This window comes from Salmo trutta, chromosome 2, assembly GCF_901001165.1.
Source record: "Salmo trutta chromosome 2, fSalTru1.1, whole genome shotgun sequence".
Taxonomy (NCBI): domain Eukaryota; kingdom Metazoa; phylum Chordata; class Actinopteri; order Salmoniformes; family Salmonidae; genus Salmo; species Salmo trutta.
The window spans coordinates 13,891,877-13,915,335 of NC_042958.1; the positions used below are offsets into that span (position 1 = coordinate 13,891,877).

A 23,459-nucleotide genomic window follows, 5' to 3' on the forward strand; every position below is an offset into this window, starting at 1 on the left:
TTTGATATCGATGAAACATTTGATCTCAATACAGTTTTCTGTTCCCAAAACTAGAATCTGTTATGAACAGAGTGGACTAAGTTTTGAAGAAAAAGTTTTCTAAAAATGTAGTTCTTTAGAAGGAGTGCAAGGGCGAATTCAGTTATTGCACGCGTACACTTCACAGAGCAGACGTTACCTAACGGAAATGTGCAAACGTGCTAGAACGCGCCAATAGGATCTCGCTAGCTCCTGCTTGGCTCTGCCCACTATGACTCATTTGTTCACGTTTGAAATGACAGGCTGTGGTCCATCTTGGTTTAGTTATTACAAATATTTTCTATTACCACACACTAAAACCCTGGGGAAGGCACTTCTTGCAGAAACGTTGGTTGTAAATTAAATTATTGGGTACATATTTAGAGTGTTCGACTTTCGTCCGTTCTTTATTACACCTCTGTAACAGACATTCTAGAATAAAGACCATGTTAGTCCAATGAGCTAAAGCCTTGGCTCTGGGAGCTAACACAAGTCACCAAGATACCGTCTGTGTTTTACAATAGGTCTTATTACATATCTTATGTAATAACTTGTCTATTACAGCTGTCCTATAGACTCCTGTTGATGTGTGGTCTGTGTCACCGTCGCCCCCTGTAGGTTGTGGAGGCTCTCTGTCCTCCTGGAACGGCTCTCTGTCCTCTCCGTACTACCCTGCCTACTACCCCCCAAACATCGACTGCAGCTGGACCATACGGGTGCAGGACCATACAGCTCACACCCCAGGAGACTTAGACATAACACCCACAGTGTGTGTGTGTGTGTGTGTGTGTGTGTGTGTGTGTGTGTGTGTGTGTGTGTGTGTGTGTGTGTGTGTGTGTGTGTGTGTGTGTGTGTTGACAGTAGGTCTCTCCACATTCCTGCGTCTCAACCACTGCTTCTCTCCGTTGTGTCTCTTTCAGGCGCCATTGCCTGGATACCTGATCTCCATGACGATTGTGACGTTGAACATCCAGGACTCTTCGTCTTCGGACGGCTGTGAGAAAGACTGGCTGGACATTGGAGGGGTCAAGTAAGTGTTGCCGTGGTAGCAGTACTGGTGACATATCAAATCAAATGTATTTATAAAGCCCTTCTTACATCAGCTGATATCTCAAAGTGCTGTAAAGAAACCCAGCCTAAAACCCCAAACAGCAAGCAATGCAGGTGTAGAAGCACGGTGGCTAGGAAAAACTCCCTAGAAAGGCCAGAACCTAGGAAGAAACCTAGAGAGGAACCAGGCTATGAGGGGTGGCCAGTCCTCTTCTGGCTGTGCCGGGTGGAGATTATAACAGAACATGGCCAAGATGTTCAAATGTTCATAGATGACCAGCAGGGTCAAATAATAATAATCACAGTGGTTGTCGAGGGTGCAACAGGTCAGCACCTCAAGAGTAAATGTCAGTTGGCTTTTCATAGCCGATCATTCAGAGTATCTCTACCACTCCTGCTGTCTCTAGAGAGTTGAAGACAGCAGGTTTGAGACAGGTAGCACGTCCGGTGAACAGGTCAGGGTTCCATAGCCGCAGGCAGAACAGTTGAAACTGAACTGGAGCAGCAGCACGGCCAGGTGGACTGAGGACAGCAAGGAGTCATCAGGCTAGGTAGTCCTGAGGCATGGTCCTAGGGCTCAGGTCCTCCGGGAAAGAGAGAGAAAGAGAGAAAGAAAGAATTAGAGAGAGCATACTTAAATTCACATAGGACACTGGATAAGACAGGAGAAATACTCCAGAGATAACAGACTGACCCTAGCCCCCTGACACATAAACTACCGCTGCATAAATACTGGAGGCTGAGACAGGAGGGGTCGGGAGACACTGTGGCCCCGTCCGACGATACCCCCGGACAGGGTCAAACAGGCAGGATATAACCCCACCCACTTTGCCAAAGCACAGCCCCCACACCACCAGAGGGATATCTTCAACCACCAACTTACCATCCTGAGACAAGGCCAAGTATAGCCCACAAAGATCTCCAGCACGGCACAACCCAAAGGGGGGCGCCAACCCAGACAGGAAGATCACGTCAGTGACTCAACCCACTCAAGTGATGCACATACTGCACAGTGAATGTGAATACTGAATACTATGTGGTGTGTGCATGTTACATGAACTGTTATGTATGTATTTACTGACTTTAATAACTCTACCTACATTTATATATTACCTCAATTACCTCGACTCTGTACCGGTACCACCTGTATATAGCCTCGCTATTGTTATTTTACTGCTGTTCTTTAATTATTTGTTACTTTTATTTCTTTTTTTTAGGTATTTTTCTTAAAACTGCATTGTTGGTTAAGGGCTTGTAAGTAAGCGTTTCACTGTAAGGTCTACACCTGTTGTATTCAGCGCATGTGACAGATACAATTTGATTTGATGTGTGTGTGTGTGTGTGTGTGTGTGTGTGTGTGTGTGTGTGTGTCATATTAACGTTTCTGTATGTGTGTTTGTGTGTGTGTCATATTAACTGTGGTGTGTGTTGTCTCAGGCTGTGTAACCCCATGACTGACAGCAGCAGAAAGAAGACCTACTCCTCTCCTGTCTCTCTACACTTCCACTCTGATGAGTCTGTCACTCACAAGGGCTTCTACCTTCTCTACAGAGCCTTCTCCCTTGAGAGCAGTATGTCTCAAACACCACTACCACACACCTCTACCTCACACCTGTCTCACACACCTCTACCTCACACACCTCTACCTCACACCTCTACCACACACCTCTACTCACACAGCTCTACCTCACACCTCTACCTCACACCTGTCTCACACACCTCTACCTCACACCTCTTCCTCACACCTCTTCCTCACACCTCTACCACACACCTCTACTCACACACCTCTACCTCACACCTGTCTCACACACCTCTACCTCACACACCTCTACTCACACATCTCTACTCACACAGCTCTACCTCACACCTCTACCTCACACCTCTACCTCACACCTCTACCTCACACCTTCACCTCACACCTCAACCTCACACCTGTATCACACACCTCTACCTCACACCTCTACCTCACACCTGTATCACACAGCTCTACCTCACACCTCTACCTCACACCTCTACCTCACACCTGTATCACACACCTCTACCTCACACACCTCTACCTCACACCTCTACCTCACACCTCTACCCCACACCTCTACCTCACACACCTCTACCTCACACCTTCACCTCACACCTCAACCTCACACCTGTATCACACACCTCTACCTCACACCTCTACCTCGCACCTGTATCACACAGCTCTACCTCACACCTCTACCTCACACCTCTACCTCACACCTCTACCCCACACCTCTACCTCACACACCTCTACCTCACACCTCTACCTCACACCTCTACCTCACACCTCTACTCACACACCTCTACCTCACACCTCTACCTCACACCTTCACCTCACACCTCAACCTCACACCTGTATCACATACACCTGTTTCCAACACACCTGTGTAACCCACCTCTATCACACACCTGTATCACACACCTCTACCTCACACCTTTATCACACACCTCTACCTCACACCTGTATCACACTCCTCTACCACACACCTCTATCACACACACACACACGTATCACACATCTCTATCACACACCTCTACCCCACACCTGTATCGCACATCTCTACCACACACCAGTAACACACACACACCTGTCTCACACACCTCTACTACACACCTCTACCTCACACCTGTATCACACATCTTTACCACACACCTCTACCACAAACACCGGTGTAACCCACCTGTATCACACACCTCTAACTCACACCTGTATCACACATCTCTACCTCACACCTGTATCAATAACACCTGTATCACACACAACTGTGTAACCCAACTCTATCACACACCTGTATCACACACCACTACCTCACACCTGTATCACACACCTCTACCTCACACCTGTATCACACACCTCTACCACACACCTGTATCACACATCTCTATCACACACACACATGTATCACACACCTGTATCGAACACCTCTACCACACACCTGTATCACACACCTCTACCACACACCTGTATCACACACCTCTACCACACACACCTGTATCAAACACCTCAACCACAGACTTGTATTTACACCTGTATCACACACCTGTATCACACACCTGTATCACACACCTGCATCACACAACTGTATCGAACACCTCTACCACACACCTCTACCACACACCTGTATCACACACCTGTATCAAACACCTCTACTACACACCTGTATCACACACCTTTATCAAACACCTCTACCACACACCTGTATCACACACCTGTATCACACACCTGTATCACACACCTGTATCGAACACCTCTACCACACACCTGTATCACACACCTGTATCGAACACCTCTACCACACACCTCTACCACACACCTGTATCGAACACCTCTACCTCACACCTGTATCACACACCTCTACCACACACCTGTATCACACACCTCTACCACACACCTGTATCACACACCTGTATCACACACCTCTACCACACACACCTGTATCACCCACCTCTATCAAACACCTTTATCACACATCTCTATCACTCACCTCTACCACACATCTCTATCACACACCTGTATCACACAGCTCTATTACACACCTGTATCACACAGCTCTACCACACGCACCTGTATCACCCACCTCTACCACACACCTGTATCACACATCTCTATCACACACCTGTATCACCCACCTCTACCACACACCTGTATCACACATCTCTATCACACACCTGTATCACCCACCTCTACCACACACCTGTATCACACATCTCTATCACACACCTGTATAACCCACCTCTATCAAACACCTGTATCACACATCTCTATCACTCACCTCTACCACACATCTCTATCACACACCTCGACCACACACCTCTACCACACACCTGTATCACACACCTCTACCACACACCTGTATCACACACCTGTATCACACACCTCTACCACACACACCTGTATCACCCTCCTCTATCACACACCTGTATCACACATCTCTACCACACAACTGTATCACACACCTGTATCGAACACCTCTACCACACACCTGTATCACACATCTCTACCACACACCTGTACCACACACCTGTATCACACACCTCTACCACAGACACCTGTATCACCCACCTCTATCAAACACCTCTACCACACATCTCTACCTGACATACCTGTATCACACATCTCTACCTGACACACCTGTATCACACATCTCTACCTGACACACCTTTATCACACATCTCTACCTGACACACCTTTATCACACATCTCTACCTGACACACCTGTATCACACATCTCTACCTGACACACCTGTATCACACATCTCTACCTGACACACCTGTATCACACATCTCTACCTGGCACACCTTTATCACACATCTCTACCTGACACACCTGTATCACACATCTCTACCTGGCACACCTTTATCACACATCTCTACCTGACACACCTGTATCACACATCTCTACCTGACACACCTGTATCACACATCTCTACCTGACACACCTGTATCACACATCTCTACCTGGCACACCTTTATCACACATCTCTACCTGACACACCTGTATCACACATCTCTACCTGACACACCTGTATCACACATCTCTACCTGACACACCTGTATCACACATCTCTACCTGACACACCTGTATCACACATCTCTACCTGACACACCTGTATCACACATCTCTACCTGGCACACCTGTATCACACATCTCTACCTGACACACCTGTATCACACATCTCTACCTGACACACCTGTATCACACATCTCTACCTGACACACATGTATCACACATCTCTACCTGACACACCTGTATCACACATCTCTACCTGACACACCTGTATCACACATCTCTACCTGGCACACCTGTATCACACATCTCTACCTGACACACCTGTATCACACATCTCTACCTGGCACACCTGTATCACACATCTCTACCTGGCACACCTGTATCACACATCTCTACCTGACACACCTGTATCACACATCTCTACCTGGCACACCTTTATCACACATCTCTACCTGACACACCTGTATCACACATCTCTACCTGGCACACCTGTATCACACATCTCTACCTGACACACCTGTATCACACATCTCTACCTGACACACCTTTATCACACATCTCTACCTGACACACCTGTATCACACATCTCTACCTGACACACCTTTATCACACATCTCTACCTGACACACCTGTATCACACATCTCTACCTGGCACACCTTTATCACACATCTCTACCTGACACACCTGTATCACACATCTCTACCTGACACACCTCTATCACACATCTCTACCTGACACACCTGTATCACACATCTCTACCTGACACACCTGTATCACACATCTCTACCTGGCACACCTTTATCACACATCTCTACCTGACACACCTGTATCACACATCTCTACCTGACACACCTTTATCACACATCTCTACCTGACACACCTGTATCACACATCTACCTGGCACACCTTTATCACACATCTCTACCTGACACACCTGTATCACACATCTCTACCTGACACACCTCTATCACACATCTCTACCTGACACACCTGTATCACACATCTCTACCTGACACACCTGTATCACACATCTCTACCTGGCACACCTTTATCACACATCTCTACCTGACACACCTGTATCACACATCTCTACCTGACACACCTCTATCACACATCTCTACCTGACACACCTGTATCACACATCTCTACCTGACACACCTGTATCACACATCTCTACCTGGCACACCTGTATAACACATCTCTACCTGACACACCTGTATCACACATCTCTACCTGACACACCTCTATCACACATCTCTACCTGACACACGTGTATCACACATCTCTACCTGACACACCTCTATCACACATCTCTACCTGACACACCTGTATCACACATCTCTACCTGACACACCTGTATCACACATCTCTACCTGACACACCTCTATCACACATCTCTACCTGACACACGTGTATCACACATCTCTACCTGACACACCTTTATCACACATCTCTACCTGACACACGTGTATCACACATCTCTACCTGACACACGTGTATCAAACACCTCTACCACACACCTCTATCACACACCTGTATCACACACCTCTACCTGACACACCTGTTTCACACACCTTTACCACACACCTCTACCTCACACTTCTACCACACACTAGTAAAACAGCAAGTGTAGTTCATTGGGATGTGAAACTTACTCTTCAGACTGAGGTGTCGCCACTTGCGCCGCCAAATTGTTAACTTTCAGTGGCGCCGACTGGTAAGAGGCTTCAAGAGGGCTGTCACGTGTGCTAGCATGGCAGAGGTCCTGGGTTCAAGCCTCGATGGAATCAGGAGGAAGTGGTACTCGCTGAGGAAGCAGTGTGACATCCTTTACACTAGCCTATACAGAGCTTAGAGTTACAACTGAAATACTCAACTCTACCATACACTTTGAGACAGACCTGTAGATTCCAGGTTCTCACCCATACAGAGATACTGTAGAAGTAAGTCAGTCCCTCTTTCTCTCATCTCTCCCTTCCTCAACCCCTGCTCTCTCTCTCTTCAGCGTGTCCTCGTCAGTTCCGCTGTGGGGATGGGAGGTGTGTTCCTCTCAGGAAGGTGTGTGACGGAGTCAGAGACTGTTCAGACGGACGGGACGAGGCTAAATGCTGTAAGTATGTTACCCTCAACACTCTAATTCCTCACATATTGTACATGCATTCAGTAAGGATGACGAAGATGTTGAAGATTGGTAATGTTTCATTGACAGTGATCCCCATAAGTGATCTGTCTGTGCAAAAATAACTGTATTTCTTCAAAACAAAACCAGTATGTTGTGTTGTGTGTAGTGACCTGTCGTCCAGGTGAGGTGTATTGTGGGAACGGTCAGTGCCGGCCTCACAGCAGCCAGTGTAACAGCCAGAGTAAATGTGGAGATAGCAGCGAGGAGGCCGACTGTGGTGAGTACCATATACACGACTGGACCACACACTTTATCTAAAGATCTGCTTAGAAACTACTTAGAAACATCATTGCATTGTTTGTTCATCATAAGATTGTGTGAGACCATTTGTTACTTGTTTTCATTATGCCAGCGCATAGAGGACTGGTCTGTGGTAAGGACTGCCCCTCTTGCCATTTCTGGGTCTGGGTGCGTTTATGTTTCTGTGGTGGTTGTGTATGTGTGTGTGTGTGTGTGTGTGTGTGTGCGGACTCTGGGTACATGCGCCTGCCCCAGGTCAGGTGTTTACTCTGTAATATTAATGCCACCGGGGGGGTGGCTGCCGTTTTACGGGCTCCTAACCAACTGTGCTATTTTGTTAGTTTTTTTGCATTGTTTTGTAACTTATTTTGTACATAATGTTGCTGCTACCGTATCGTATGACCAAAAATAGCTTCTGGATATCAGAACAGCGTTTACTCACCTCAAATGAACTTAATTTGCGTGAAGAAAAGACGGAAATACAGGGGGCAGAGATCGGGGTGCCTTGTGAGAATTCGTTGGCGAGTGGGTAACCCGCCTCTACCATCTGTTCTAATGGCCAACGTGCAGTCACTGGAAAATAAACTGGATGATCTCCATTCGTGATTATCCTACCAATGGGACATTAAAAACTTGAATATTTTATGTTTCACTGCGTCGTGGCTGAACGACGACACAGATAATATAGAGCTGGCTGGGTTTTCAGTGCATCGGCAGGACAGAACAGCTACGTCTGGTAAGACAAGGGGTGAGGGTGTGTGTATATTTGTCAATAACAGCTGGTGCACGATGTCTAACATTAAAGAAGTCTCGAGTTATTGCTCGCCTGAGATCGAGCACCTCATGATAAGCTGCAGACCACATTATCTACCAAGAGAGTTTTCATCTATATTATTCATAGCCGTCTGTTTACCACCACAAACCGATGCTGGCACTAAGACTGAACTGAACGAGCTGTATAAGGCCATAAGCAAATAAGAAAGTTCTCATCCAGAAGCGAGGGGACTTTAATGTAGGCAAACTTAAATCCGTTTTTACCTCATTTCTACTAGCATGTCCCATGTGCAACCAGAGGAAAAAAACTCTAGACCACCTTTAGTCCACACACAGAGATGCATACAAAGCTCTCTCTCGCCCTCCATTTGGCAAATGTGACCATAATTATATCCTCCTGATTCCTGCTTACAAGCAAAAAATAAAGCAGGAAGTACCAGTGACTCGCTCAATATGGAAGTAGTCAGATGACAAGGATATTATGCTACATGACTGTTTTGCTAGCACAGACTGGAATATGTTCCGGGATTCATCCAATTGCATTGAGGAGTACATCACCTCAGTCACCGATGTCATCAATAAGTGCATCGACAACGTCCCCCCCACAGTGGCCATGCGTGCATATCTTAACCAGAAGCCATGGATTACAGCCAACATCATCACCGAGCTAAAGGCTAGAGCTGCTGCTTTCAAGGAGTGGGACGCTAATCCGGACGCTTATAAGAAATCCCACTATGCCCTCAGACAAACAATCAAACAGACAAACCGTCAATACAGGGCTAAGATTGAATCCTACTACACCGGCTCTGGCGCTCGTCGGATGTGGCACGGCTTGCAAAATATTACAGACTATAATGAGAAACCCAGCTGCGGGCTGCACAGGGAAGCAAGCCTACCAGACAAGCTAAATGCCTTTTATGTGCGCTTTGAGGCAAGCAACACTGGAGCATGCATGAAAGCAATAGCTGTTCCGGACGACTGTGTGATCACGCTCTCCTTCACTGCAAGACCTTTAACCAGGTCAACATTCACAAGGCCGCAGGGCCAGACGGATTACCAGGATGTGTACTCAGAGCATGCATGAACCAACTGGAAAGTGTCTTCACTGACATTTTCAACCTTTCCCTGACCGAATCTGTAATACCTACATGTTTCAAGCAGATCACCATAGTCCCTGTGCCCAAGAAAGCGAAGGTAACCGGACTAAATGACTACCGCCCTGTAGCACTCACGTCGGTAGCCATGAAGTGCTTTGAAAGGCTGGTCATGATTCACATCAACACCATCTTCCCGGACACCCTAGACCCACTCCAATTCGCACACCGCCCATACAGATCTACAGATGACACAATCTCAATCGCACTCCACACTACCCTTTCCCACCTGGACAAAAGGAACACCTATGTGAGAATACTGTTCATTGACTACAGCTTAGCGTTCAACACCGTAGTGCCCACGAAGCTCATCACTAAGCTAAGGACACTGGGACTAAACACCTCCCTCTGCAACTGGATCCTGGAATTCCTGACGTGCCGCCCCCAGGTGGAACGGGTAGGCAACAACACATCTGCCAGGCTGATCCTTAACACGGGGGCCCCTCAGGGTTGTGTGCTTATTCCCCTGCTGTACTCCCTGTTCACCCACGCCTGCGTGGCCAAGCACAACTCCAACATCGTCATTAAGATTGCTGACTACACAACGGTGTTGTTCTCTCTTTTTCTCTCTTTCTTTCTTTCTTTCTCTTTCTTTCCTTCGTTCTTTCTGTCTCTCGGAGGACCTGAACCCTAGGACCATGCCCCAGGACTACCTGGCCTGATGATTCCTTGCTGTCCCCAGTCTACCTGGTCGTGCTGCTGCTCCAGTTTCAGCTGTTCTGCCTGCGGCTCTGGAATCCTGACCTGTTCACCGGACATCCTACCTGTCCCAGACCTGCTGTTTTCAACTCCCTAGAGACAGCAGGAGCAGTGGAGATACTCTGAATGATCGGCTATGAAAAGCCAACTGACATTTACTCTTGAGGTGCTGACCTGTTGCACCCTCTACAACCACTGTGATTATTATTTTTATTTGACCCTGCTGGTCATCTATTAACATTTGAACATCTTGGCCATGTTCTGTTATAATCTCCACCCGGCACAGCCAGAAGAGGACTGGCCACCCCTCATATCCTGGTTCCTCTCTAGGTTTCTTCCTAGGTTCTGGCCTTTCTAGGGAGTTTTTCCTAGCCACCGTGCTTCTACACCTGCATTGCTTACTGTTTGATGTTTTAAGCTGGGTTTCTGTACAGCACTTTGTAACATCAACTGATGTAAGGGCTTTATAAATACATTTGATTTGATTTGATTTGGTAGACCTGATCACCGACAACGATGAGACAGCCTATAGAGAGGAGGTCAGAGACCTCTCCCTCAACGTGAGCAAGACAAAGGAGATGATTGTGGCTTACAGGAAAAGGAGGGCCAAACACGCCCCCATTCACATCGACAGGGCTGTAGTGGAGCGGTTCCTTGGTGTCCACATCACCAACAAACTATCATTGTACAAACACACCAAGACAGTCATGAATAGGGCCTTTTCCCCCTCAGGAGACTGAAAAGATTTGGCATTGGTCCCAAGATCCTGAAAAAGTTCTACAGCTGCACCATCAAGAGCATCCTGACAGGTTGCATCACCGCCTGGTATAGCAACTGCTCGGTACCTGACCGTAAGGCGCTACAGAGGGTCCTGCTTATGGCCCAGTACATCACTGGGGCCAAGCTTCCTGCCATCCAGGACCTCTATACCAAGTAGTGTCAGAGGAAGGCCCAAAAAATTATCAGGGACTCCAGTCACCCAAGTCATAGCCTATTCTCTCTACTACCGCATGGCAAGTGGTAACGGAGCACCAACTCTAGGTCAAAAAGGCTCCTTAACAGCTTCTACCCACAATCCATAAGACTGCTGAACAATTAATCAAATGGCCACCCGGACTATTTACATTGAACCCCCCCTTTATTTTTACACTGCTGCTAGTCGCTGTTTATTATCTATGCTTTATCTATGCATAGTCACTTTACCCCTACCTACAAAGTACCTCGACTAACCTGTACCCCTGTACATTGACTAACCGGTACCCCCTGTATATAGCCTCGTTATTGTTATTTTATTTTGTTATTTTTTATTTAATTTTTTACTTTTGTTTATTTAGCAAATCTTTTCTTATCTCTATTTCTTGAACTGCATTGTTGGTTAAGGGCTTGTAAGTAAGCATTTCACGGTAAGGTCTACTACACCTGTTGAATTCGGGGCATGTGACAAATAACATTTGATTTGATTTGTTGTCCCCCCAGCAGGTCAATGCTACCACATGTGCCACAACAAGGTGTGTGTCTCCAAGTCCTCAGTCTGTGATGGTGTCATAGACTGCAAGGACCGCAGTGATGAGATCAACTGCACTAAAGCATGTGAGTCCGTCCGTCTGTCAATTGGTCCGTCCGTCCTTCTATCCGTCTGCATCTTTCTTTGTTTATATTCATCCAATCCTCAATCCCTCTCTCTTTCTCTGTTTTTCCCTCCCTCCCTCTCTTTCTGTGTCCAGTCCATAAGGGCTGCTCTCCATCCTCCTATAAGTGTGCCAATGGGAAGTGTGTGAATAAGATCAACCCAGAGTGTGACGGCGTCAAAGACTGTTCTGATGGATCAGACGAGACTCGCTGCGGTGAGACTCATTACCACTTATAACACACGTATGAACTTACATATACCAGTTATAACACATGTATGAAACTACATATACCAGTTATAACACACGTATGAACCTAAATATACCAATTATAACACATGTATGAACCTACAAATACCAGTTATAACACATGTATGAACCTACATATACCAGTTATAATACACGTATGAACCTACATATACCAGTTATAATACACGTATGAACCTACATATACCAGTTATAATACACATATGAACCTACATATACTAGTTATAACATACGTATGAACCTACATACACCAGTTCTAACACATTATTACACCAGTTACTTTCCCCCCAGGTTGTGGCACCCGGCCCAGGAAGCGTGCTAAGATAGTGGGCGGGTCTGATGCGGGGACGGGGGCATGGCCGTGGCAGGTCAGTCTACAGATGGAGCGTTATGGGCATGTGTGTGGAGCGACCCTGGTCACCAGCCGCTGGCTCATCTCTGCTGCACACTGCTTCCAGGACTCTGACACCATCAAGTGAGATGCTTTGTTATTGTAGTCAGCATTGTTGTGTTCATTCGTTTCTTCGTGATGAATCAGTCCTCCTCATCATCATCATCATTGTCCTTATCATCATCATAATCATCATAGTCCTTTTCATTATCATCATCATCATCATAGTCAATTTCATTATCATCATCATAGTCCTCATCATCATCATCATTGTCCTCCTCCTCATCATCATCATCATTGTCCTCCTCCTCCTCCTCATCATCATAGTCCTTATCATCATTATCATCATCATAGTCATCATCATCATTATCATCATCATAATAATCTTCATCTTCATCATAGTCCTTATCATCATCATCATAGTCCTTATCATCATCATCATCATCATAGTACTCATCATCATCATCATCATCATCATCATCATCATAGTCCTTATCATCATCATCATAGTCCTCATCATCATCATCATCATCATCATCATAGTCTTATCATCATTATCATCATCATCATCATAATAATCCTCATCATCATCATAGCCCTTATCATCATCATCATCATAGTCCTCATCATCATCATCATCATCATAGTCCTTATCATCATCATCATCATCATAATAATCTTCATCATCATCATAGCCCTTATCATCATCATCATCATAGTCCTTATCATCATCATCATAGTCTTATCATCATTATCATCATCATCATCATCATAATAATCCTCATCATCATCATAGCCCTTATCATCATCATCATCATAGTCCTTATCATCATCATCATCATCATAGTCCTCATCATCATAGTCCTCATCATTAACATCATAGTCCTTTTCATTATCATCATCATCATCATAGTCCTTATCATCATCATCATCATCATAATCCTCATCATCATAATCCTCATCATTATCATCATCATCATCATCATAGTCCTTTTCATCATCATCATCATAATAATCATCATCATCATAGTCCTTATCATCATCATCATCATAGTCCTCATCATCATCATCATAGTCCTCATCATCATCATCATAGTCCTCATCATCATCAGCAGAGTCATCATCATCATCATCATCATAGTCCTCATCATCATCCTCATCATCATAGTCCTTTTCATTGTCATCATCATCATAGTCCTCACCATCATCATAGTCCTCATCATCATCATCATCAGCAGCATCATCATAGTCCTCATCATCATCATCATCATCATAGTCCTTATCATCATCATCATCATAGTCCTCATCATCATCATCGTCATCATCATCATCATAGTCCTCATCATCATCATCATAGTTCTCATCATCATCATTATCATCATCATCATAGTCCTTTTCATTATCATCATCATCATCATCATAATCATAATCCTCATTATAATCATCATAGTCCTCATCATCATCATCATAGTCCTCATCAACATCATCATAGTCCTTTTCATCATCATCATTACTGTAATAATGATTACTGTGCCTGTGTACTTCCATGTGTGTCCCTGCATGGCTGTGTGTAGGTACTCTGATGCGCGGTCGTGGCGTGCCTACATGGGCGTGCGCGTGATGAACACGGCCAGCAATGCTGCAGCCACCAGACAGATCCGTCGTATTATCCTCCACTCCCAGTACGACCAGTTCACCTCTGACTACGACATCGCCCTGCTGGAGCTCAGCACCCCTGTCTACTTCAATGACTTGGTACAGCCCGTCTGTGTCCCCGCCTCTTCCCACGCCTTCACCACCGGGACCAGCTGCCACGTCACGGGCTGGGGGGTCCTGATGGAGGATGGTAAGTGCTGCCCAGGGATAATGGCTGATGTTGGATACCTATCAGAAAACATACAATGTGTCCAACATGGCAACTGACACATTTTGGTCTCTTTGGAATCCTTGTATGATTTGGCAGCTAGTTACCATTCATACAACATTCTATAAAGAATGTTCTGTTGAGTTCCAGGTGCTTGCACAAATTTTTTTTGTAAATACTAACTCTAACAGAACTAGCTATATAAAACAAAGTGTTACTGAGTTCCTGTGTTTGTTCCAGGTGAGCTGGCATCTCTGCTGCAGGAGGCCACAGTGAAGATCATCAACAGGAACAACTGTAACAAGCTATATGAAGACGCTGTCACTCCCAGGATGCTCTGTGCTGGCAACCTGCAGGGAGGAGTGGATGCCTGTCAGGTGAGGAGGGGTTTCTGAGTGTGTGGTGTGTGTGTGTTTGTTTTGTCATTGTGTGTGTTAATGTGCCTCAACATTGTCTTTGTTGAGTTTTATCTGTGTGTTTTCCTGTGTGTTTTCCTGTTTACGTGTCTGTCTGTGTTTAAACGTGTGTGTGTGTGTGTGTGTTTAGGGTGACTCAGGGGGTCCTCTGGTGTGTCTAGAGAGGGGTCGGCGGTGGTTCCTGGCGGGGATCGTGAGCTGGGGGGAGGGGTGCGCTCGGCAGAACCGCCCTGGAGTCTACACACAGGTCACCAAGTTCACAGACTGGATCCACCTGCAGACTAAAGGACAGGTCTGACAGACAGACAGACAGACAGACAGACAGACAGACAGACAGACAGACAGACAGACAGACAGACAGACAGACAGACAGACAGACAGACAGACAGACAGACAGACAGACAGACAGACAGACAGACAGACAGACAGACTCAGTGGCGGGCACCATGTGACTGTAACGGGGGTAAAGAGACATCCCCACGCAGTCCCTTCTGTATGATTTATACCAGGCCCCATGTCACTGACATCATTATCAACTGTTACCCCCCACTCCATCATACCCCACCCTCTTCATTTATGGCCAAGCACCTCTCTTTGTCTCCTCGTGGTTTCCATTGTCCTCCTGACTGTTCCTCTCTCCCCACTTGTCCCTGATCGTCCCAGTGGTCTGTCTGTCCTGACTGTTCCCCTCTCCCCACTTGTCCCTGTCCCCACTCCTGATCATCCCAGTGGTGTATTTGTTCTCTGTGAAGTGTCCACTTGGAGATGGTGATGTGCCTGGTCTATCTCATGTCCACACTGCACACAGCAATTGAAGTGGAATGAGTTCTCTATGTCGTAGTACAATATGCTGTAGCGAGTGTGTTATTATGTCAATTTACATTGTGTGTGCACAACTGTATTTGTGAACATATGTACTGTATCATTGTATGAATATGTACAGTACCAGTCAAAAGTTTGGACACCTACTCATTCAAGGGTTTTGCATTATTTTTACTATTTTCTACATTTTAGAATAATAGTGAAGACATCAAAACTATGAAATAACACATGAAATCATGTAGAAACCAAAAAAAGTGTTAAACAAATCAAAATATATTTTAGATTTTAGATTCTTCAAAGTAGCCACCCTTTGCCTTGATGACACACTCTTGGCATTCTCTCAACCAGCTTCATGAGGAATGCTTTTCCAACAGTCTTGAAGGAGTTCCCACATATGCTGAGCACTTGTTGGCTGCTTTTCCTTCACTCTGCGGTCCAGCTCATCCCAAACCATCTCAATTGGGTTGAGGTCGGGTGATTGTGGAGGCCAGGTCATCTGATGCAGCACTCCTGCAATCTCCTTCTTGGTCAAATAGTCCTTACACAGCCTGGAGGTGTGTTGGGTCATTGTCCTGTTGAAAAACAAATGATAATCCAACTAAGCGCAAACCAGATGGGATTGTGTATCACTGCAGAATGCCTCCTCCGTGCTTCACGGTGGAAACCACACCTGCGGAGATCATCCGTTCACCTACTCTGTGTCTCACAAAGACACGGCGGTTGGAACCAAAAATCGCAAATTTGGACTCATCAGACCAAAGGACAGATTATCACCGGTCTAATGTCTATTGCTTGTGTTTCTTGACCCAAGCAAATATTTTCTTCTTATTGGTTTCCTTAGTAGTGGTTTCTTTGCAGCAATTCGACCATGAAGGCCTGATTCACGCAGACTCCTCTCAACAGTTGATGTTGAGATGTGTCTGTTACTTGAACTCTGTGAAGCATTTATTTGGACTGCATTTTGAGGTGCAGTTAACTCTAATGAACTTATCCTCTGCAGCAGAGGTAACTCTAGGTCTTATTTTCCTGTGGCGGTCCTCAAGAGAGCCAGTTTCATCATAGCGCTTGATGGTTTTTGCGACTGCACTTGAAGAAAATGTCAAAGTTCCTGAAATGTTCTGTATTGACTGACCTTCATGTCTAAAAGTAATGATGGACATTTTTCTTTGCTTATCAGAGCTGTTCTTGACATAATATGGACTTGGTCTTCTACCAGATCTTCTGTTTACCACCCTTGTCATAACACAACTGATTGGCTCAAACGCATTAAGAACTAAAGAAATTTCACAAATGAACTTTTAACAAGGAACACCTGGTAATTGGAATGCATTCCAGGTGACTACCTCATGAAGCTGGTTGAGAGAATGCCAAGAGTGTGCAAAGCTGGTGGCTTCTTTGAAGAATCTCAAATATAAAATATATTTTGATTTGTTTGATTTGAACACTTTTTGGTTACTACATGATTCCATATGTTATTTTGTAGTTTTGACGTCTTCACTATTATTCTATAATGTAGAAAATAGTAAAAATAAAGGAAAACAATTGAATGAGATGGTGTGTCCAAACTTTTGACTGGTGCTGTATATTATGAGCCTGTTTGATTTATAGGCAATATTCTATTTAGATTATATTTGTTTTGTGGTAAACATTCCCTGTGTAGGGGATAATATTGTCTGTTTCAAATGTACACTGTTATCTTATATGATATCCTTCATTGAGACTAGTGACTAAGGCTTCTTTTACTAATAGCCTCGGAACCTGAGAGTGAGGGTTGCTGCCCCCTCTTTCCAAGATACCAGCGCCTCACAGTGGCCATTGTGTGATATTACACCTCAATCATCCAATTCCATTTCAAATTGTTTTATTTCCTAACACTTTTTATTAAGATGTAAATGAAAAAAACAATCCTGTTTATTAATTTGTATTTAGATTATTGAAGGAGTTAAATCCATATTAAACAGTGGTATGTTGTGGTATGTTCAACGTGTGTGTTGTCTATTTGTGTCTGTACACTGTACACAGAACAAAGGGTTTCAAAAGGATTCTTCGGCTGTCCCCATAGGCGAACGCTTTTTGGTTCCAGGTAGAACCCTTTTTGGTTCCAGGTATAACTCTTTTGGGTTCCATGTAGAACCCTCTGTGGAAAGGGCTTTACATGAAACCCAAAAGGGTTCTACCTGGAACCAAAAGGAGTTCTTTAAAGGGTTCTCCTATGGGGACAGCCAAATAGCCATTTTAGGCTCTAGATAGCACCTTATTTTCTAAGAGTGTACCTTTTGTTTTGTTGCCTTTTGTTATGTTGTCTGTCTGCTCATTTGATCTTTGTATGGTGTACTGACAAAATGATTTTACTGTAGTAGGTTGTGCAGCTAAACCGTCATGCCATTGTATGAGTCTCTCTCTAGATGGCACTATTGTCTATATGTTGTCTATTGTTTATACATGTACACCTGCTGATTGGACTGCACATTTCACCAAGACTCACTAAACATGATGGATAACCTATTTATACTGAACAAAAATATAAACACAACATGTAAAGTGTTGGTCCCATGTTTCATGAGCTGAAATAAAAGATCTCAGAAATGTTCCATAAGCACAAAAAGTTTATTTCTCTCAAATTTTCGCCACAAATTTGTTCACATCGCTGTTAGTAAGCATTTCTCTTTTGCCAAGATAATCCATCCACCTGACAGGTGTGGCATATTAAGAAGCTGATTAAACAGCATGATCATTGCAAAGGTCCACCTTGTGCTGGGGACAATAAAATGCCACTCTAAAATGTGCAGTTTTGTCACATAACACAATGCCACATATGTCCCAAGTGTTGATGGAGCGTGCAATTGGCATGCTGATTGCAGGAATGTCCACCACAGCTTTTGCCTGAGAATGTAATGTTAATTTCTCTACCATAAGCCGCCTCCAACGTTGTTTTAGAGAATTTGGCAATACGTCCACGTGTAACCATGCCAGCCCAGGACCACATCCAGCTTCTTCACCTGTGGGATTGTCTGAGACCATCCACCTGGACAGCTGATGAAACTGTGGGTTTGCACAACCAAATCATTTTTCACACAAACTGTCAAAAACCGTCTCAGGGAAGCTCATCTGTGTGCTCATCATCCTCACCAGGGTCTTGACCTGACTACAGTTCATCATAACTGACTTCAGTGGACAAATACTCGCCTTCAATGGCCACTGACACCCTGGAGAAGAGTGCTTTTCACGGATGAAACCCAGTTTCAACTGTACTGGGCAGATGGAAGGCAGTGTGTGTGGCGTCGTGTGGGCGAGCGGTTTGCTGATGTCAACGTTGTGAACAGAGTGCCCCATGGTGGCGGTGGGGTTATAGTATGGGCAGGCATAAGCTATTGCATAAGCTATTGCACATTGCATTTTATCGATGGCAATTTGAATGCACAGATATACCGTGACGAGATCCTGATGCCAATTGTCATGCCATTCATCCGCCGCCATCACCTCATGTTTCAGCATGATAATGCACAGCCCCATGTCGCAAGGATCTGTACACAATTCCTGGCAGCTGAAAATGTCCCAGTTCTTCCATGGCCTACAAACTCACTAGACATATCACCCATTGAGCATGTTTTGGATGCTCTGGATTGATGTGTATGACAGCATGTTTCATTTCCTGCCAGTATTTCCCAGCAGCATACCATCCTGCATCCCACTGCTGGCTTGCCTCTGAAGCTAAGCAGGATTGGTCCCTGGATGGGAGAGCAGATGCTGCTGGAAGGGGTGTTGGAGGACCAGTAGGAGGCACTCTTTCCTCTGGTCTAAAAACATATCCCAATGCACTGAGGCAGTGATTGGGAACATTAGCCTGTGTAGGGTGCCCTCTTTTGGATGGGACGTTAAATGGGTGTCCTGACTCTCTGTGGTCACTAAAGATCCCATGGCACTTCTCATAAGAGTAGTGCTGTTAACCCCGGTGTCCTGACTCTCTGTGGTCACTAAAGATCCCATGGCACTTATCATAAGAGTAGGGCTGTTAACCCCGGTGTCCTGACTCTCTGTGGTCACTGAAGATCCCATGGCACTTCTCATAAGAGTAGGGCTGTTAACCCCGGTGTTCTGGCTACATTCCCAATCTGGCCTTCATACTATCATGTCCACCTAATCATCCCCTGCTTCCAATTGGCTCATTCATCCCCCTCCTCTCCCCTGTAACGATTCCCCAGGTCATTGCTGTTAACTTACCTGGTAAAATAAGGGTTAAATTAAAGAAATAAATATCCAACAACTTTGCACAGCAGTTGAAGAGGAGTGAGACCACATTCCACAGGCCACAATCAACAGCCTGATCAACTCTATGCTAATGAGGTGTGTTGCGCAACATGAGGCAAGTGATGGTGACACCAGATACTGACGGGTTTTTCTCATCCACGCCCCTTCCTTTTTTTAAGATATCTGTGACCATCGGAAGCATATTCCTAGTCATGTGAAATCCATAGGTTATCGCCTAATGAATGTATTTCAATTGACTGATTTCCTTATATGAACTGTAACTCAGTAAGATCTTTGACATTTTTGCATGTTGCCTTTATATTTCTGTTCAGTATAGTTGAAACAACTATAACAAAAAATGTACACCGTGACTCGTGCACACTTTTACTATGAGCACTCAAATCAAATCAAATTGTATTTGTCACATACAACAAATACAAATACCTTACAGTGAAGTGCTTACTTACAAGCCCTTAACCAACAATGCAGTTTTAAGAAAAATACCTAAAAAAAAGTAAGAGATAAGAATAACAAATGATTAAAGAGCAGCTGTAAATAACAATAGCGGGGCTTTATACATGGGGTACCGGTACAGAGTCAATGTGCAGGGGCACCGGTGTCGAGGTCATTGAGGTTATACTTACAAGTATGTAGTGTTGTTAAAGTGACTATGCATAGACAATAACAGAGAGTAGCAGCAGTGGGGGGGCAAAAAAGTATTTAACCATTTTTAGGGCCTTCCTCTGACACCGCCTGGTATAGAAGCCCTGGATGGCAAGAAGCTAGGCCCCGGTGATGTACTGGGCAGTACACACTACCCTCTTTAGTGCCTTGCGGTCAGAGACCGAGCAGTGGCCATACCAGGCGGTGATGCAACCCGTCAGGATGCTCTCAATGGTGCAGCTGTAGAACCTTTTGAGGATCTGAGGACCCATGCCAAATCTTTTCAGTCTCCTGAGGGGGAATAGGTTTTGTCGTGCCCTCTTCCCGACTGTCTTGGTGTGCTTGGACCGTGTTAGTTTGTTGGTGATGTGGCCGCCAAGGAACTTGAAGCTCTCAACCTGCTCCACTACAGCCCTGTTGATGAGAATGGGGGTGTGCTCGGTCCTCCTTTTCCTGTAGTCCACAATCATCTCCTTTGTCTTGATCACGTTGAGGGAGAGGTTGTTGTCCTTGCACCACACGGCCAGGTCTCTGACCTTCTCCCTATTGGCTCTCTCTTCGTTGTCAGTGATCAGTCCTACCACTGTTGTGTCATCAGCAAACTTCATGATGGTGTTGGAGTCGTGCCTGGCCGTGCAGTCATGAGTGAACAGTGAGTACAGGAGGGGACTGAGCATCCACTCCTGAGGGGCCCCGTGTTGAGGATCAGCGTGGCGGATGTGTTGTTACTTACCCTCACCACCTGGGGGCGGACCGTCAGGAAGCCCAGGATCCAGTTGCAGAGGGAGGTGTTTAGTCCCAGGGTCCTTAGCTTAGTGATGAGCTTTGAGGGCACTATGGTGTTGAATGCTGAGCTGTAGTCAATGAATAGCATTCTCACGTAGGTGTTCCTTTTGTCCAGGTGTGAAAGAGCAGTGTGGAGTGCAATAGATATTGCATCATCTGTGGATCTATGCAAATTGGAGTGGGTCTAGGGTTTCTGGCATAATGGTGTTGATGTGAGCAATGACCAGCCTTTCAAGCACTTCATGGCTACAGATGTGAGTGCTACGGGTCGGTAGTCATTTAGGCAGGTTACTTTAGTGTTCTTGGGCACCAGGACTATGGTGGTATGCTTGAAACATGTTGGTATTACAGACTCAGTCAGGGAGAGGTTGAAAATATCAGTGAAGACACTTGCCAGTTGGTCAGCGCATGCTCGTAGTACACATCCTGGTAATCCTGTTTAAAGGTCTTACATCGGCAGCGGAGAGCGTGATCTCACAGTCGTCCGGAACAGCTGATATTCTCATGCATGTCTCAGTGTTACCTGCCTCGACGAGAGCATAGAAGTAATTTAGCTCGTCGGGCTCGTGGCACTGGGCAGCTCTCGGCTGTGCTTCCCTTTGTAGTCTGTAATAGCTTGCAGGCCATGCCACATCCGATGATCGTCGGAGCCGGTGAAGTACGATTCGATCTTAGTCCTGTATTGATGCTTTGCCTGTTTGATGGTTTGTCGGAGGGCATAGTGAGATTTCTTATAAACTTCTGGGTTAGAGTCCCGCTCCTTGAAAGCTGCAGCTCTCCCATTTAGCTCAGTGCGAATGCTGCCTGTAATCCATGGCTTCTGGTTGGATGTGTACATACAGTCACTGTGGGGACGACGTCCTCGATGCCCTTATTGATAAAGCCAGTGACTGATGTGGTGTACTCCTCAATGCCATCGGAAGAATCCCGGAACATGTTCCAGTCTGTGTTCGCAAAACTGTCCTGTAGTTTAGCATCTGCTCAATCTGACCACTTTTTATAGACCAAGTGGTCCATTTGTGGCTAGATGGTATACAGCTATGGACGGAAGTGACTTTTCATAGCAGGTTAGGATAGCATTTTAGCCAGCCCTAACCACCCTAACCTTTTTCCTAACCTTAAAACCTAATTATCCTGACCAGCTAGGTTCATTATCCTAACCTGCTGCGTATGATATGATATGAAAGATCACTTCAGTCCGTAGCTGTGTACCATCTAGTCAAAGCTCTTGCCACCCCTACTGTCATGCTGTTGCCATGAATAAGTGAATGAATGATGTACGTCCCTGACACCAGGTCAGGTGATGCCATGGGCCGTACACCCACCACTGTCATAGGGGACCTGGGTGGGGGAGATACTGTAGATAGACATTGGGGGTGTTTTATAGGATATTGTTGGTCCAATCAAAAGCTGGTAATTGTCTCAAGAAAGCCACTTTTCCGCAGCCACCCAGGTCACTGCGATTTAGGCAGCAGTGGCGCGTAATTGCTTGGGTATGCTTATTTACTCACTGTTTCATATGGTTATCTGATGTTTGTGGGTCAGACAGGGTATCAGTATCAGTACGTCATCTTCATTGTTTCAATTAGTCTAGAGTGACTGTGTAAGAATGGGTACTGTACGGGTGGGACTCAGCTTTTACGCGCCATGGGTGTGGCGATGGGACGTCACGGGAAGGCCCGTTATCCGCTTGCTATGGGAACTGTATAAAACCGGTGCCCACGCTTACA

General features: G+C 45.4%; 1 protein-coding gene across 1 annotated transcript in view; it reads left to right on the forward strand.

The window, feature by feature from the left end:
* LOC115151078 (suppressor of tumorigenicity 14 protein) overlaps window positions 1–15,508 on the forward strand; it is a 17,784-nt gene extending 2,276 nt beyond the window's left edge. Inside the window, exons 5-15 of the mRNA XM_029695044.1 lie at window positions 635–734; window positions 939–1,048; window positions 2,506–2,639; window positions 7,601–7,705; window positions 7,884–7,994; window positions 12,121–12,234; window positions 12,369–12,488; window positions 12,831–13,014; window positions 14,505–14,776; window positions 15,035–15,171; window positions 15,341–15,508. Of these exons, the coding sequence (XP_029550904.1) occupies window positions 635–734; window positions 939–1,048; window positions 2,506–2,639; window positions 7,601–7,705; window positions 7,884–7,994; window positions 12,121–12,234; window positions 12,369–12,488; window positions 12,831–13,014; window positions 14,505–14,776; window positions 15,035–15,171; window positions 15,341–15,508 (1,555 nt within the window). The remainder of the gene's footprint in view (window positions 1–634; window positions 735–938; window positions 1,049–2,505; window positions 2,640–7,600; window positions 7,706–7,883; window positions 7,995–12,120; window positions 12,235–12,368; window positions 12,489–12,830; window positions 13,015–14,504; window positions 14,777–15,034; window positions 15,172–15,340) is intronic.
* The last annotated feature ends 7,951 nt before the right edge of the window (window positions 15,509–23,459 follow it).